General features: G+C 41.9%; 1 protein-coding gene across 3 annotated transcripts in view; it reads left to right on the top strand.

Moving 5' to 3' along the window:
- ndc80 (NDC80 kinetochore complex component) overlaps positions 1-17361 on the top strand; it is a 148580-nt gene that overhangs the window by 57484 nt on the left and 73735 nt on the right. For all 3 annotated transcript variants that reach the window (XM_068016703.1, XM_068016704.1, XM_068016705.1), the window contains exons 4-6: positions 3839-3956; positions 5675-5847; positions 11678-11780. In XM_068016703.1, the coding sequence (XP_067872804.1) occupies positions 3839-3956; positions 5675-5847; positions 11678-11780 (394 nt within the window). The remainder of the gene's footprint in view (positions 1-3838; positions 3957-5674; positions 5848-11677; positions 11781-17361) is intronic.

Below are 17361 nucleotides of genomic sequence, written 5' to 3'. Positions count from 1 at the left end.
CCAAGGTGTCATTGTCAATTTGCCTATCCTCCCTGCAGTCTTTGTTGTCATTCACACTGGTAGCAAGTACCTTGTACCTATTGGACAATGGTAAAGGCTGAGTCTCCTCCAGCACGGCATCTGTGGACCCCTTCCTGCCTGAGTCACCATCTCATCCTCCTGTCTAACCACTAACCAAGTCTAAACCTCTACCCAACATAAGGTCTCCTGAGTGACAATGTTCAGGTAACTCTTCCCCCAACCCCCTCCCCCCCCCCCCCTTCCCCCTCCCCCCCGAAGCAACAGAATATCTAAACCTCTGAATCCAGTTCAACTGAGTCAAAGTTGGAGTTGCAGACACTTCGAAATGTGTTTGCCTTTGATTATACTGCACTCCACAGTCCCACATGCTGTAGATGTGGCACACCACCTGCTCTAAATTCTCTACTTAAATATATAAAACAAGGTTAGATAAAGTTTTATGTAATTAATTCACTTGGTTTGTTATTAGTTTTTAAAAACTAATTTAACTCATTCAAATTATTAATTTAATAAAGTATTAGTTATGGGCACTATTATGGACAAGTGGAGAGTATTGTGGGTGGCTTCCACTTTTCACCTCCCAACTGACCACAGATAGTATTTTGTTAAAAATGGTGTGTTAGGGTTAAATAAAGAGACAAATGATGGGTTTTCTCATAGGTTTTTAAAAGAGAATTTGAAACAATGCCTGGAATAATTACAACCTCACCTACACACGCATTCCCACACACATGCAGCCACAAGAATAGATAGAGAAAAGGGGAGGACACAATTAAAGTCCAAATTGCTGTCCAAGGGTTTGTTGCTTAAAAAGCCTTCAAAGTTTCTTTCGGGAGGAAATTTTATAACTGTATTGCAGGCCTGAATGCTCCTTGTCTTGGAGTTGTTAAAGTGTTGTAGTCTTCTGTGGTTAAAGTCAGCCCAAAGTTGGTGGTGTGAATCTGGTTTACTTTCACGGATGAAGAGTCTCAATCTAACCTCGCAATTTCTCTGCTGCAGTGGTTCAAATTGTTACTCAGCAGGGTTCTTCTGCTTAGCTGAACCATATCTCTCAGCCTCTGGCTGAAACTGACTTTCTTTGGTCTTCAGTTGATCTCATCTCTTTCTCCAGAGAGCTACTTTTTAAGGTTAAAAAAAATCCATGACATTTGAGTATGTCAGGTGACAGGCTCTTCTCTCCTGTGTGACCACACAATGATCCAGGATATGGAAACCATTGCTGTCTGTTGGCATCTGCTTGGGGACCATTCTGTTGCAGTGGTGCTACTTCACAACTTTTCATCTTGGTTTGCGCTGTAGAGTCAGTCTGTCTACGGAACCATTTAGTCCCATTCCTATAAGTAGGAGTCATGAACATGAAATGGGTTTCTTTCTATTTCAATGTGTTTTTCCCAAAGCCAATTCAGACGCAGTAAATGAGTTTGGTCTTTGCAGGCAGGCTTGTTTACTGGCAGTGCGAGGGTTGGGGGTGGGGGGGGGGGGTCACCTGAGCTCTCCTCCATCTTGTCTGTAGCATAAATGTGTCCATTTTCTTGTAGCTCAGTGCAAATATTTGACTTTTGTTTCATAATTCCCCCAGTTCATTATATTTTTCATCACTACTCCTTCCCTGAGCGTAAGCGAACCTAGTTTTAAGTACATACTGCTTATACAAACTGCAAGTGTTAAAAGGGAAAAAGGATCACCTCCTTCCTTGCTGTGTGTTGAGACTTGTGGTTACGCTCTGCACCTTTGCTTTTCTCATGTAGAGTCATAGAGAGATACAGCACTGAAACAGGCCCTTCGGCCCGCCGAGTCTGTGCCGACCAACAACCACCCACTTATACTAATCCTACATTAATCCCATATTCCCTACCACATCCCCACCATTCTCCTACCACCTACCTACACTAGGGCCAATTTACTATGGCCAATTTACCTATCAACCTGCAAGTCTTTGTCTGTGGGAGGAAACCGGAGCACCCGGCGGAAACCTACGCGGTCACAGGGAGAACTTGCAAACTCCGCACAGGCAGTACCCAGAACTGAACCCAGGTCGCTGGAGCTGTGAGGCTGTGGTGCTAATCACTGTGCTGCCCATGTGAGGAGCACAAAAGATCGGGAGCAGCATTAGGAGCTTGAGCTGGTCCCACCCAGTGCAATCAAGGCTGTTAGCAAAGTAAAATAAGCAGCCATGGGAAGCAAGTGGAAAGCAGCAAAGTACAGGTCATTTGGAACAGAATTCCAAGTAGGTTAGGATTGGCAGGAACTGGTCAAAGTTAGCTCCGCATAGTGAAAAACTTACAGCTGGGGAGCAGGAAACGCAAAAGCAGACCAGGAATTGGCATAGAGATAGTTCAGCAGAATACAGTCTTACTAGAAAGTGGTGACGAAGGGGATGAGAAGGAATCTAACGTAGTCTGGTTCGGTTCGGGTAGCCAGGCTTTATTTCGTGCTGATTAAGGATAGCCAGCATGGATTTGTAAAAGGCAGATCATGCTTGACTAATCTGTTACTTCATCAAAAAATTCAATTAGAAGATTGATGAAGGGAACGTGGTGGATTTTATATGGATTTTAAGAAAGCATTTGATAAGGTACCCTGTAAATGGCTGGTTTATAAAATTGAAGCTCATTGGTCAGTGTCCAATTGGGTAAAAAAAAATTGGCTTAAGAAAAAAAAACGAGTCATTGTAAATGGTTGCTTTTCAGACTGGAGGATGGTAGACAGTGGTGTTCCCCAAGGGTCAGTGCTGGGATCACTGCTTTTTTTTGTGATATATAAATGACGTGGATCTTGGAATGCAGAGTAGAATCGCAAAATTTGCCAATGACACCAAACTTGGGAGGTGTAGCAAACAGAGAGGATGATATGAATCACCTGCAATATGACATAGTTTAACAGAATGGTCAGAGATGTGGCAGATGGAATTTAATACTGACAAGTGTGAAGTGATGCATTTTGGTAGAAGGAATAGGGAGAGGCAGTATATACTTAATAGCACCGTTCTAAAAAGTATGCGGGAACAGAGGGACCTGGGGGGGTGGGGGTGCATATGCATCGATCTTTGAAGGTGGCAGGACTCTGCCGTGGACAGCTGATATGGACTTGATGAACCGAATGATGACCACCTTCTGTGCCATAAATGACTGACTCTACGAAGCTAGAGGCCACCATGAAATTCAGGAGCAAATGGAGAAGTGACCTTCAGCCTAGGAGAAAGCAGGTTTCTGACCAGGATCCTATAGCAGAAGAGACGTTCTTTGGTGCCCTATTCAAACATCTGGATATACGTTTATGGGTTGATCTGTCCCCATTGCCAAGTATTGGAAATCTTTATTTGACTTAAAATGTAATTTAAATAAGTGTTTCAAAAGTAGATATGTTTTTCATATACCTTCTGCCCTCCTTTTCCCACCCCACAGAAATAGAGCTTTGCGCAGCATGTAGAAACAAGCTGCGGAAGGATTTATTGGTACCCAATGTATTTAAAATTAGCACATAGGCTTTAGGTTAGATGAGTGGGTCAATGACTTGGAGAATTCAGAAAGAGACCAAAATAATACTGTAAAGTTTAAAAATGTGTGTTATTGCCGGACTTACTATTCTCTATATTGGGCTTGAGTTGCAGTTGATATTTTTTTTTTCTGGTGTTTCTATGGATGGTGCTGTTTTCTAAATACTGTATTGCATATTGCATTAGAAGTTTGATAGCATCTTGTATGCTAAAATGTATCATTGTTTTGCCTTTGTGAAATACTGCTTTTTTTCCTCCTGTTTGATATTGAGCAGTTGCCTTTATAGATGTTTATCCTAAACTTCAGTATTTTTATCATAGGACAAGTAGCATTGGAACATTTTCTACAAATCTATGTGGAGGCACAGAAAAGATAAAAGATCCTCGACCACTTCACGATAAGGCTTTTGTGCAGCAGTGTATTCGGCAGCTTTGTGAGGTATTTTTCACTGTTAGCCCAAGTAATTTCAAATGTTTGTGTGATTAGGGGAGTGTGCTCATGGGCAGGTGTTATAAGTTTTAAACCAGTCTTGGATAATCTCTCTTGTACAGTGGTGCTGCTCATTCCCGTAAATGGTCTGAGTGACTTGGCTCACACTGCCCAATATCTAATGATACAAAAGCCTAACTGGGTGGAATAACAGGACCTGGTAATCCAAACTGGTAAACCTGTATTTTGCATGTGCTCTGCCAACGGTGGACCAAGAAACACTTAGTGGGGCAAGGACTGGTACAAATTTTCAATTTGCCTTGTTTACAGGTGGGTCATGACTGCATAGCAACTTCTATTTGATTCGATTTGCTCAACCCCTCTCAAAATTAGAAAAATAAATAAATCAGGTGCCCCTCCGTGGCTTGTCTGGTTTTTGTTTTTGGCAATGCCTTTCTAAACAGCTGTCAACTGCAAAAACTGACCACCTTCATTTTAGTTTCCTGTTCCAGGCCCAGGACTATTGGTCCTTTGTTCAAATTCCACTCTCTCCTGAACATGAGTTTTTCATTTTTTTGTTGATCCTGATCCCAAGAAGCAGAGGGGTGGTGAATTGATACCTACTGAGTGCAAAGATTTGTCAGCAAGCTTGTCGGACAAACAGATCAGTAACTCTTCCTTACGTATTCTCCTAAGACATCTCCAGTTGTGACCAAATTAATAGAATTGTCCTCAGCACAATGAATGGAAATTTTTCTTGTTCATCTGAGGTGAGATAACTAATTGCTTAGGATTCCCAGACATTGCACAGATCTCTACAGTGCTGGGCTCATTAACATCTCGAGCTCTGACTCAATTCTGCACTATGGCTTTTTAAACTTGTGCAATTTCACTTTTTTAAAGCACAGACCCATTCTTAAATCAATGCTACAGCAAAATGGTCAAAAAATATCAAAACCTGACAGCAGGCTTGTTGAATCAGATGACTTTTTCCTGTCCTTTTTTCGGTTTTCATTCAATGGAATAATGAAGTTTTCAAAGAACTCTCCACAATTGTATCATTTCCTTATTCTCTGATTTCTTTACTAATATGTTAGCTCTTTTTTCAATAAAAGATATTTTTTCTAAAAATTATCTTGTGGCTTAGCCTCTCAATTGAAACAGTACATTTAATTTTGAACTCCTAAGATACCTACAGCTGCTGTAATGCCAGTGACATCTAAAATAAATTAGTCATTTTTAAAATTTAATATAATTGGAAGGGAGTAATAATCTTGGAGATGCAATGATTTGCATAATGATGGAAATAATCTCTATCAAAAACTATCCTTTCAGTGGGTAAAAAGTTGAATGTAATCTGTCAAGTGACGATGAATACCCAGTAACGATTGCCATTGAGCAGTGTGGAATTACAGCATCCTGGTTCTCAAATGCTTTCTGCCATGAATTGGTAGAATATGGGTTGGTGTCTGTAATTTCTCTTAATTGACTATCACTGAGGTGAAGGACCCATTAAAAGCTAAAGTGCTTTCTCACAAGGATGAGGAAACTTGTGCATGTATCATCAGATTCCTCTGGTCCATTCACTCCAGCACAATTGTGTGTTTTTGGCGGGCCTTGAAAGGAAGGTGTCTGATTCCTGAAATTCTCATGAAAGTACTTAAAGTAGAATTTTGTTTATGATTTTGTTGTTTACATTTTTTTTTTTTTACTTTATTTGTTTTAAGTTCCTCGGGGAGTTTGGTTATCCACAATCTATATCGGCAAAGACTCTGCAATCGCCCAGTACCAAGGAATTTATGAAGATCTTCTCCTTTGTGTATAAGTTACTCGATCCATCTTATCAGATGCCTGATTCAAAGTTTGAGGACGAGATCCCCAGAATCTTTAGATCTCTTGGGTAAGACTGGAGGTTACGTTTGCGGCTATAGTGTATGTCAGCTTGGCTCTGTTGATAGCATTCTCACTTCTGAGTCACACGATGTTGAATAAGTCCCACTTGAGTACATGAACATGTGGTCTGGGCTGATAATGCAGCATTCCCTCAGTACTGCCTTGAAGTGTCGGCGGTGTTCTTCGCATGAAATGTTAAATCACTGACTGTTGCAATGGCTCAGGCTAACATTGAAGATGCCCTAAGGCACTTTTCAAGGAAGAGTAAGGTGCTCCCCTGGTGTTCTGACCAATGATCCTCCCTCAGCCAGGACTACCAAAGATCATTCGAACTGGCGATTCATCTCACTTGCTGTTGTGGAATCTTGCAGTGCACAAATTGGCTGCCACATCTGTCTAAATAACAGGCACTGTCTTGGGACTGCAGTATGTGGGCATTTGTAGACAGCATGGTTACAAGCTAGGCATGATCTGAGATAAATATTCCATATTATAAAAGTTGGATAAATCCTTTACCCATTAAACAGATTCCTAAAGTTAGAGACAGAAATATGTTTGATTCACTTCATTTATTATCGACAACGTTAATCTTAACCAGCCGTACAGAATAATGCCCATTAGCTCTGCGTCCAAAATTCACGTGTGTATATTAATGAGGATCCATGGAGATGGCTTCTCCAAGCTTGTTCATTCGGCTTTCTTTTGAAACAAAGTAAAAGCATGACATCGCTTTACATCATTGCTTTACAAAGTGAATCCTGACAATGCACCCGGTGGTCATCAGAGTGCGCACATGCGCAGAAGGGTTTCTTGCTGTCAGAAAGGTGCTGTGCATGCGAAACCTATGTTCTTGCAAGGATTATCCCGCACCTATCTGCTCGCCACTCGCTCCCGGCCTCGTTGCTGCCTTCCCTCAGCCATACGCTTCCCGCTTCAACCACCCCCACCCCCATCGTCCACTCGCTTCCTCTCGACGCTTCATCCCCATCAGCTGCTTGCTTCGCTCATCGCTTCAAACAACACCCCCCACCCCAGTCATTGGCCATTCGCTCCAGGCCTCACTGCTTCATTCCCCCCTTCCCACCCTTGCTCCCTCCCACTTCCCTCCTCCCGCAGTCCCTCACTTGTAATCTCTTTCCCCTCCTCTGCCTATCCCTACCTTGCCACTCTCTCTCTTTCTCTCCCCGCTTCCCCCGTGGGGAGCAGAAGCGGTTTGGTGGTGGGGGGGGTGGGGGTGGGTGATGAAGGATGAAGTGGCAAGGCCTGGAGCAAGTGGCCGACAAGGAGTGGGAGGGTTTGAAGCGGGAGTGGTGGACGACGGGGTTGGGGTTTAAAGTAGAGAGCGGAGCGAGCCGCTGATGGGTATGAAGCGGCGAGGGGGAGCGTGTGGACAACAGGTGGGGTGGGGGGGGTTTGAAACGGGGAGTGTGTGGCTGAGGAAAGGCAGCAGCGAGGCCAATGGCGAACGGCAGACAGACGGACGCGGGAGGCTGTGCCGGGGAAGAGAAGCAGGATATTGGGGATGGAGTGGTAACGCAGCGATTGCGTTGAATTTTTTTGTGATAAATTGAGCAGTGCCATCTTTAGTCCTGGCAGCTGCCTGGAACGTCACAGTCAGTGACGTTTCAGTGCATGAGGCTGCATTTGTGCATGTGCAAGTACTGCACCACCTAGTGGTTGCATTGTCAGCAAACGCAGACTTTCCTTTATTGATGCCTTTCTGTTGGATGTAACCCCATTTGATTTATAGCTACCCAGTTGTTCAAACTGATTAGGCCCAAGGGCTTTTCAAACCATGCTGTTACTTTCTATCATTGCTTTACCGTGGACCAAAGCTTTGTTGTAAGCACCCTTTGATGCATGCACTCAAAGCAACATATTGCCTTATATGTTGCAGCAGTCTCTTGCCCTTACACTGCCTCCTGCTTTGATGAAAAGCCTGTGTTTTAAAAGCTATATGATTCAACCTAAATACTACTTTAAGTTCACTATTTCTTCACCTAGCTTATTTATTTATATATGCCTATCTTTGCAGTACAAAGCCTTTGTCCTGAAATTCATCCTTCTCTAATGTTATCAGAATTGAGGGGAAAGCACAGGCTTTTTGAGAAGACGGTTTAGATCAATTCCGTTTGCATTACTTCGTTAGAGATCTTTTCTTACAACAAGGTCTTTAAAAAGGACGGGTTAAAGAGGAGGGAGTAGCAATATTTACAAAGGACACTTGGAGCATGAGAGGGGATTATCAGTAAGGGTGAGCAGGCAGTAGAACTGGTGTTAGAATTGAAGAACCGAAAAGGATGCTAGAGTTTGGTGGGCATTGTTTATAGGCCTTCAGATAGCAGTGATAAAGTAGTGGAATACATGGAGATCAGGGATACTTTTTGCAGGAACAGTTATAGTGGGAGACTTAATTATCAGAGTGGAGGAACAGCTAGAGTCCCAAAGGCACAAATTTCTTGTCTATTCTGAAGTGTTCTGGAACTTCTGGGTCTTGCACCAACTAGAGAACAGACCATCTTAGATTTGATAATGAGCTTCAATTAGTCAATAATCAAACGGTATGGGAACACTTAGCTAACCTGTACCATCGTTGGCTAAATACTGGGTGTATTCGTTAGGCTATTGAATTGAGGGAAAGCAGTAGAGGAGCAATTTTGCAGGGAAATTGCAGAGATATACAAGAACTACAGAGTATTAATAATGGGGGGCTTTAATTAGCCTGATATAGACTGGGATAGTAATAGTGTAAAGTGTAGAGAGGGGGAAGTATATTCAGAAGAATGTTCAGTTCAGTGTGTTTCTAGCCAATGAGGAAGGAGGCATTGCTGAATCTAGTTTTGGGGAAAGAGGTGTGTCAAGTGGATCAAGTGTCAGTTGGGGAACATTGAATCCAGAATAAAAATACTTAATTGGAGGAGGGCCAATTTCAGTGGGATGAGAACAGATCTGTCCCAGATAAATTGGAATCAAAGATTGGCAGACAAACTGGAGCAGAACAATGGACTGTCTTTTAAAGAGGCGATGGTTCAGGTACAGTCAAGATACATTCCCACGAGGGGGAAAGATGGGGCAACCAAAACCAGAGCACTGTGAATGAAGAGAGAAAGAGTGTAAGCTGAAAAAGCTGATGTCAGGTTGGTAATACGAGTGGGAACCTGGCTCAGTATAAAAAGTTCCGAGCGGAAGTGACAAAGTAACTGAGAGGCGAAGAGACTGGCCGATAACAAGGGAATCCAAAAGATTTTCTATAGGCACATAAGTATTAAAAGGGTAGCAAGAGGTGGGATGGGGCCAATTAAGGTCCAAAAAAGGGATCCACGCATGGAGGCAGAGGGCACAGCTGCAGTACTAATTGTGTACTTTGCATCTGTTTACCAAGAAAAAAGATGCTGCCAAAGTCATAGTGAAGGAGGAGGTAATTGAAATACCCATGGGCTTGAAATGGATGAAGAGGAGGTATTGGAAAGGCTGGCTGTACTTAATGCTGATGAATCACCAGGACTCGATGGGATGCATTTGAGGATACTGAGGGAGGTAAAGGAGGAATTAAGGTATTGGCCATAATCTTCCAAACCTCCTTGGATACAACAGGGTGGTGCCAGAGGACTGGAGAATTGCAAATATTACACCTTTGTTCGGAAAAGGACGTAAGGATAAACCCAGCAACTACAGGCCAGTCAGTTTAACCTCGTTGGAAAGCTTTTAGAAATAATACTCCCACCTGTCCATAACAGTGCACATAGACCCCCAAGTCTCTGTTCCTGCACCAGTTTTAGAATTGTACCTTCAGTTAATATTGTCTCTCCTCATTCTTACCAAAATAAATCACTTCACATTTGTTTCCATTAAATTTGAGCTGCGACGTGTCTGCGCATTCCACCAGCCTCCCTATGTCCTCTTGAAGTCTATACCCGACCCACAGTTCCTGTCCTTGCTGGGTTGCTGAAGTCTCCTGGCAGTCACTTGGACAAGTGTGGATTAATTAAGGAAACCTAGCATGGAATAGTTAACGTCAAATCATGTTTAACCAACTTGCTTGAGTTTTTTTGATGAGGTGACAGAGGGCTGATGAGGGTATTGCGGTTGATGTAGTGTACGTGGAATTCTAAAACGCATTTGATGAAGTGCCAAAAGTGATAAAACTGCGCCTATTCCAACATCACTGGTGTCGATAGCCATCTTAAAAGGTTAATTAAAATTTGGGGCTGCCAATACAGTCATTTAAGATTGCCTTCAACTTTTCAAATGCTAGCTGGCACTGCTCTGACCATGCCACTTTTGCACTTTTCTTGAGCAGGTCTGTTAAGGAAGCAGCTGAGGTCCTGAAGTTGGGAACAAATTTACAGTGAAACCCACATATTCCCAGGAAACACATGCTTTCCATCTTGGTGTTTTGAATGGGGAAATCTACCAGGGCTTGCACTTTTGCTGCCCATTGCAACACTCGACCTTGGCCTACAATGTGGCCCAAATAGGTTACTTTGGCCTTGGTGAATTCACCTTTTGCCAAATTGGCTACTCGGTGTGCCTTCTGTAGACCCTTAAAGAATTGCCTTAAATGATTTAAATGGTCTTCCCAAGTGTTTCTGAAAACTAGCAGGTCATAGAGGTAAAGAACACAGTTGTTTCAATCAGCTGCCTCCTGGTTCATTAATCTTTGTACTGTGGCTGGGGCATTTTTCAGGCCGAATGGCATGACTTTGCACTGAAATAGGCCATTAGGGCAATATCCATATCCCATGAACATCCCAGCTCGCACCAAACCAGCCTCCTGCTGCTGTTCATTCACATAAGTATCTGTTAAGCACTTTCACATTATTTTGTGGAAAGTCTCGATAGTTCCAGGGTCTCTGGAATCAAGGCTGATTAGTTAGGTCATTCAGGGTGATGTCAGGAAAGATTTCACACAAAGGATGGTGGGAATCTGAAACCCTGTCTCCCAAACACTTGGTTAATTGAAAATTTTGAAACTGGATTCATTTTTGTTGGGCAAGTGTACAAAGGTATATGGAACCAAGATGGGTCGATGGAGTTGTGTTGCGGATTAATAATAATCTAATTGAATGGCGGAACAGGCTCAATGCTAAATGGCCTACTCCTATTCCTTGTAGCTATAGTTGGTTGTCCGGGGGGGTGGCAGTAATTGGTTATGAAGTGCTTGGAGACATCTTGAAGCTGTGCTAATGCAAGTTTTTATTTATTTTATTTTATTTTGTTTAGAGATACAGCACTGAAACAGGCCCTTTGGCCCACCGAGTCTGTGCCAACCGACAACCACCCATTTATACTAATCCTACAGTAATCCCATATTCCCTACCACCTACCTACACTAGGGCCAATTTACAATGGCCTATCGACCTGCAAGTCTTTTGGCTGTGGGAAGAAACCGGAGCACCTGGCGAAAACCCACGCAGTCACAGGAGAACTTGCAAACTCCACACAGGCAGTACCCAGAATCGAACCCGGGTCCCTGAAACTGTGAGGCTGCGGTGCTAACCACTGCGCCACTGTGCCGCCTTGCTTGCTTTCTCTTTCAGTAAATTTCTATTAATTTTGAGTGAACCAATTAAATTGTTCTTGATTTTTACAATATTATCTAAAAAGCGTATTGGCTATTGGGAGACAGTAGACACGAAGAATTTTAGGATTTAATAAGAATTGATTTTTTTTTGCAAAACATATGACCACCAACAGTGATGCAGTTCAGTGATCTAATGTTTCACATACTCATTCTAGTTAATATTTGACAACGATATTACATGGTGTGTGCAAGAGAGTGTCAAAAAAATGAGGATATCTCTGTTCACGGGGTCTGTTTTCTTTGTTGATTTAAGGTATCCCTTTCCATTGTCAAAAAGCTCGATGTACACAGTCGGAGCTCCACACACTTGGCCACAGATTCTTGGTGCATTGGTTTGGCTGATGGATAATGTTAAGGTAAGAATCTCTAACCATTATAAAACAAATGAAAAGACTGCAGGGGTTGTTATGACCGAGGAGGGAGTAATGCACAGTCAATTCAGTCCCACTACTCCACCGGTCACAGTGTGTTATTAAAATTTCCCACCTACCGGAAATTACCCAAATTAAACACTTTATTAACCCCCAGAATAAAACACACCAAACCAGGCATCTTTAAAGAACAAATAATTAACTATTTATTAATAAACTAAATCTTAAACAATATCGAGATAAATCTATAACGTTAACTGGTTTTAAAATACTGTTTTAAATTAGAGCTGTTTCTTAGGAATAATAAAATAACTGGGTTGTAAGTCCTGGTGGAATGCTTACCTGATTCAGTGAGGTGTCCCAGAGTCAAATAGTCAGATTCCACTCCAAGTCTCTAGGCGAATTTGTTGAATAGTCTGTAATGGATAGGCATTCAAGACACTTCTTGCAGCAGGCGCCACACAGATCTTTCAATAAGGAGTATAGCAACAGGTCTATTTGGATTTTGAATTAGCAGTCTAACAGTAGAAACTTTACTGAGTTTTCAGAACAACCAGAGACACAAAAGGCAACAGAAAGTCACTCCTGAGGCAGAGACTTGTTAGAGACTGGAAGGAAAAAGGAATTTGCTACCTCCAACAATGCAAAGATTCCTTTCCAGGAGTTTTTTCCTCTTTGGCGTACAAACTGTGTTTCGCCTTATGTAGATTTTCTGTTGAGAGACAAATCCTTCCTTCAGGGAGAGCACACTTCACTAGTCGCCAGATCAAACCGGTTCTAGCCAGTTCTTACACACAGTCAAGTTGATACGATATGGCACATGACCTCATCTCTCCTGCTGTTACCTAGGAACAGGTTTGCAGCTTGCACACACTGTTCCCAGAGGATATAAAAACTTCTCTTAGTCTTAAAGGCACATAGACCCCCCCCTTACTGTTTAAAAACAGAGGGGAAAAAAATCACTCCCTTGACACCTCTGCCCTTGGCGAAATGCAACGCCATTTTTGAATGCATTTCATTGCAATGCAAAACAAAAACTGAAAAAAATACCACACAACATATTTTCACATTCATGCCCCCATTTACTCTACTGATAATTAACATAATTTTTCTTTGTACCATCGTTATTCATATAATTTAACAAGGTTAAATTCGTGACAAAGCATTGGGGATAACATGGCTTTTCCCCGAAATATGTACAATCTGCAAATGATAAGGCTGTAACAAACTCCAGCTGAATATTCCGGTATTTCTGTTTTAATTTTTGCAAAGGTTGTCCCATTCAGCCCATTACCACCTTCCAAAACATAGTCTCCTAGTTGTTTCATGTTTTCCTTCCAAGTGAACTGCACAGTTAGGGACACTGGCTACTTCTGGGTTCACTTTCCACTAACCTGTGTGGTATCACTTGATACTGAAAAACCCCATCCACTGTAACAAAAATTGGTTCCTCCTTATCTTGGGGTGTCAAAGGAATTTGACAGTATTCCTTCCACAAGTTGACCTTTGTAAGAAACCTAGCACTACCCACTCTGTCAATACAGTCTTCTAAGCGAGGAATCTGGTAGGATTCTGCCTTCGTTACTGCATTGACTTTTCTGTAGTCGATGCAGAGTTGGGTTGACCAGTCAGGTTGAGGCACTAAGACTGTTGATGAACTTCAGCTGCTTTGACTTGGTTCAATTAAGTTGTTTTCCAGCATGTATTGGATTTCTGCGTTTACTTGGGCCTGTTTGTCTGGACTTAAGCGGTAAGGATGTTGTATTATAGGAATAGACCACATCATGTGTGACTAAGGTTGTACATCCTGGCTTATCCCTGCAGACTTTTTTTTTTAAATGTTGTGAAAAGCCTGATTAGGTCTTCACATTTTTTGCATCTAAGTACAAAAGAATGTTGTCCAATTTTCCAAGCCATTCTGTGTTCACTAACCGGATAGTTGGAGGTTCAATCTGAGAATTGTCGAGGCTTCCTTCTACCTCATCCTCACTGTCCTTTTCCTTCTCAACAGTCCCCATTAGCTGACATACCTGTACTGGCTTATCCTCCCTGAGATATAATATTGCTTTAACATATTGATGTGACACAACCGATTCTTCCGGCGATCAGGGGTGTCAATCAAGTAATCTGCTTTACCCACTCTTTTGACCACTTTATGTGGGCTACTGGACTGTGCTTCTAATGGCTCACCTTGTAACAGTAACAATACTAATACTTCATCCCCTGGTTGAGAATTGCGGGTCTTTGCATTCTTGTCTGCCCATTTTTTCATATTAGCTTGGGATGCTTTAAGATGTTCCTGAGCCACACCGCAAGCTTTTGTGAGCCTTTCCCGGAACACTCATACATAGTCTAGTATTGAAGATTCATTCCTTTGTTCTAAGAATCTGTGTTTGAGTTTTAGAGGACCTCTTATTTCATGCCCGTAAACCAATTCATAAGGACTAAAACCTGTAGACAGATTCAATGAATCTGTGGTGGTAAATAAAAGAAAATCTAGCCCTTTATCCCAGTCATGCAGATATTCGTGACAGTATGCTCTATTCATTGTTTTGAGGGTTTGGTGGTACCTCTCTAAAGCTCCCTGTGTCTGTGGGTGATATGCTGAAGATTTCAACTGTTTGATACCCAAATTGCCCATGACTTCTTGAAATATCTTGGACATGAAATTAGAACCTTGATCCGATTGAACTTCAAGTGGTAATCAATATCTTGTAAAGAATTGGGTTAACTTTTCTACTACTTTAGCAGTAATTGTCGTCCAAGGAATGGCCTCTGGCAATCAGGTAGCCATATCCATGATAGTAAGTATGTATTGATGTTCCGCTTTTGTTTTTGGCAAGGTTCCTACATAGTCTACCAATACCCTACTAAATGGTTCCTTGATCACTGGTATGGGAATTAGTGGTGTTGGTTTTATGGTAGGTTGCGGTTTTCCTACCATTTGGCATGTATGACATATCCTACAAAATTGCCTCACATCCTTTGTAAAGCCTGGCCAGTAGTAATATTGACTTATGCATGATTTAGTCTTCTGAATCTCCCTATGTCCTGCCAAAGGAATGTCATTTGCTAACCTTAATAATTCCTGGTGATATTTAAGTGGTACCACTATCTGTTTAACAACTGTCCAGTTTTTGTCTGCAAATCTATGAGGTGGTCTCCATTTCCTCCTCAAAACCCCGTCTTCAATATAATAGCCTCTGGAACTCCTTTCGCCTCAGTTTCTGTCACAGCCGACTGTGCTATTCTGTATAACTCTGGATCAGCTTGCTGTGCTGCAATTATAGAAGATCTGTTAAACATCTCATTTGGATTATCTAAATCCCCAAATAAAGTTTCAGATACTCGGCTATCTGTTTGTGGTGCCAATTTTACCTCCGACAATGGAACCTGTTTAGCCATTGCTCGGGTTACGACACACGCAGGAAATATTCCTGGGACTTGTTCCTGTAATTGTTCTGTTTCTTTAATCACTTGGTTTCTTTGTAATTATAGGAGAAACTGATACTTTTGATCGGGTCAAATTATTTCCTCGGAGTAGGTCAATTCCCTCTACTGGCAAACTATGGACAACTCCTACAGTTACCATCCCAAATATCAGGTCACACTCTAGGTGCACTTTATATAAAGGTACGGGTATATACTCCCGGCCAATTCCATTAGCTAAAACTTTAGCGTTCAAGGCGCTCTCCGGTGGAAACGTTGTACCTTTCCCCAGCAAGAGTGTTTGGGTTGCTCCTGAATCCCTAAGTATAATAGGTTTTTCCTGCCTCTCTCAAAGGAGATGGAGTTACTTCTCCATTTGACAAGAATTCATTATAGCTTTCGGGTATCTTATTCTTAACCTTTACACTCACTTTAGTTTTTGTATCTGGTTTTACAGCTGCCGTTAAAGGTGCAATCTGGTCTGCTGTACTGTCGGTCAGAGCTCTTTTCTCTGCATAAGCTTTGTGTACCCCAACAAGTCCCATGGCTTTACCTTGCAATTTCCAGCATTCTGAACCATGACGACCCATTTTGTGGCAATGATAACACTTCGGCTTGTGGACCTCACTTCTACCGTCAGTACCGTCCTTTCTGGCCGGAGGAGGTGATCCTGGGCAATTCCCAGCTGTTCCTTCTTGTCTCTGCCTACTTGCCTTCCTTTCACTCTCCCACTTTCTATCCTTCTCGGGTTTATGGGGGTGACGGCCAAAAGGTTTTGGCTTATTCACAAGCTCAAAATCATCAATTTCTGCTGCTTGCCTGGCTTTTAAAACTTTCAGGTTATCTACATGAGTTCTCGGTACTGAAGGGATTGAATTTTTAAACTCTAAGAGAATCAATTCTCTGAGGTTCTCATACGTGGTTTCAATCTTTAATGCCCATATCCAACAGTCAATTAATTTGCTTTACCCTCTCAAATTCTACATATGTCTACCCAGCCAATCTCTGTAAATTCTGAAACTTCTGACGGTAAATCAAAACTTCTTTGTCTTGACGGCACACCAATCCCCCCCTCCCCCCTTAGGTTTTAAAAAGAAAAAAAATCTTTCCCCTGACAGTGTGCATATAATTATTTAAAGAGACCCTGCAGAAGTGTTCTGATAACTACTGCTACCTGGACCAGACGTATAATAAGATTTTTAAAAAATACACACGATTCTACATTCTTTGAAGAAGGAACCTCTTATTTCAGGTGCACACTCAACATTGTGCTATTCTAGTGTCATATGACAAATCTTGAATTGTCGGTTGTGCACCAGTTGAAAAGAAATCTGGCAATAAGCTGGCATCAGTAAAAGTGACCATGAAACTGCCAAATTGTTGTAGAACCCAACTCGTTCATTAATATACCTTTAAGGAAGGAAAGCTGTTGTCCCTTACCTGGTCTGATCTATAAGTGACTCTGGTCCCACACTAACACAATTAACTGATGTCTGATGATATGCAGGTGGAGGGTGTTAATTGGGGTCTTACTTGAGCCCTTCTAAGCAGATACTGAGACTGGTGAAGGGCTTGAGTGAGAAGCTACATGTTTGTAATCCTTTTGCTGTGTACAATAAATGTGAAACTGAGTAAATAAAGGCTGCAGCATAACCAGCTTTCTGCAGTTTAACAGTTACCACCTGCTGCATAAAAAAAGTACTTCCTCATATTTCCACTGCATCTTTTGTCCAAAACTTTCAATCTGCAGCCCCTTGTCCTTGTACTATTGGTTAACGGGAACAGTTTTTCCTTGTCTAACTTACCTAAGCTTGTCGTAATCTTGTACGCTTCTATTAAATCTCCCCTCGATCTCCATTGATCTAAGGGGAACAAACCCAGCTTTTCTGACCTAACTTTTATTATTCCCTTCATCAAACTTCTCTGTTACTTTCATCAAAAAATTCAATTAGATTAATCAAACACAATCTACTTTTACTAATAAATTACTCCGAATGTCCTTACACCCTCTCTTGAACAAGGGTGTCACGTTTATCAATTTCCAATCCTCTGGCACCTCCCTTGTATCTAGGTAAGATTAGAAGATTATGGCAAGATTTTCCACCATCTCCATCCCCACTTCCTTTAGCAAACTGCG

This window comes from Heterodontus francisci, chromosome 36, assembly GCF_036365525.1.
Source record: "Heterodontus francisci isolate sHetFra1 chromosome 36, sHetFra1.hap1, whole genome shotgun sequence".
Lineage (NCBI taxonomy): Eukaryota > Metazoa > Chordata > Chondrichthyes > Heterodontiformes > Heterodontidae > Heterodontus > Heterodontus francisci.
This window is presented reverse-complemented; position numbering and strand designations above follow the sequence as displayed.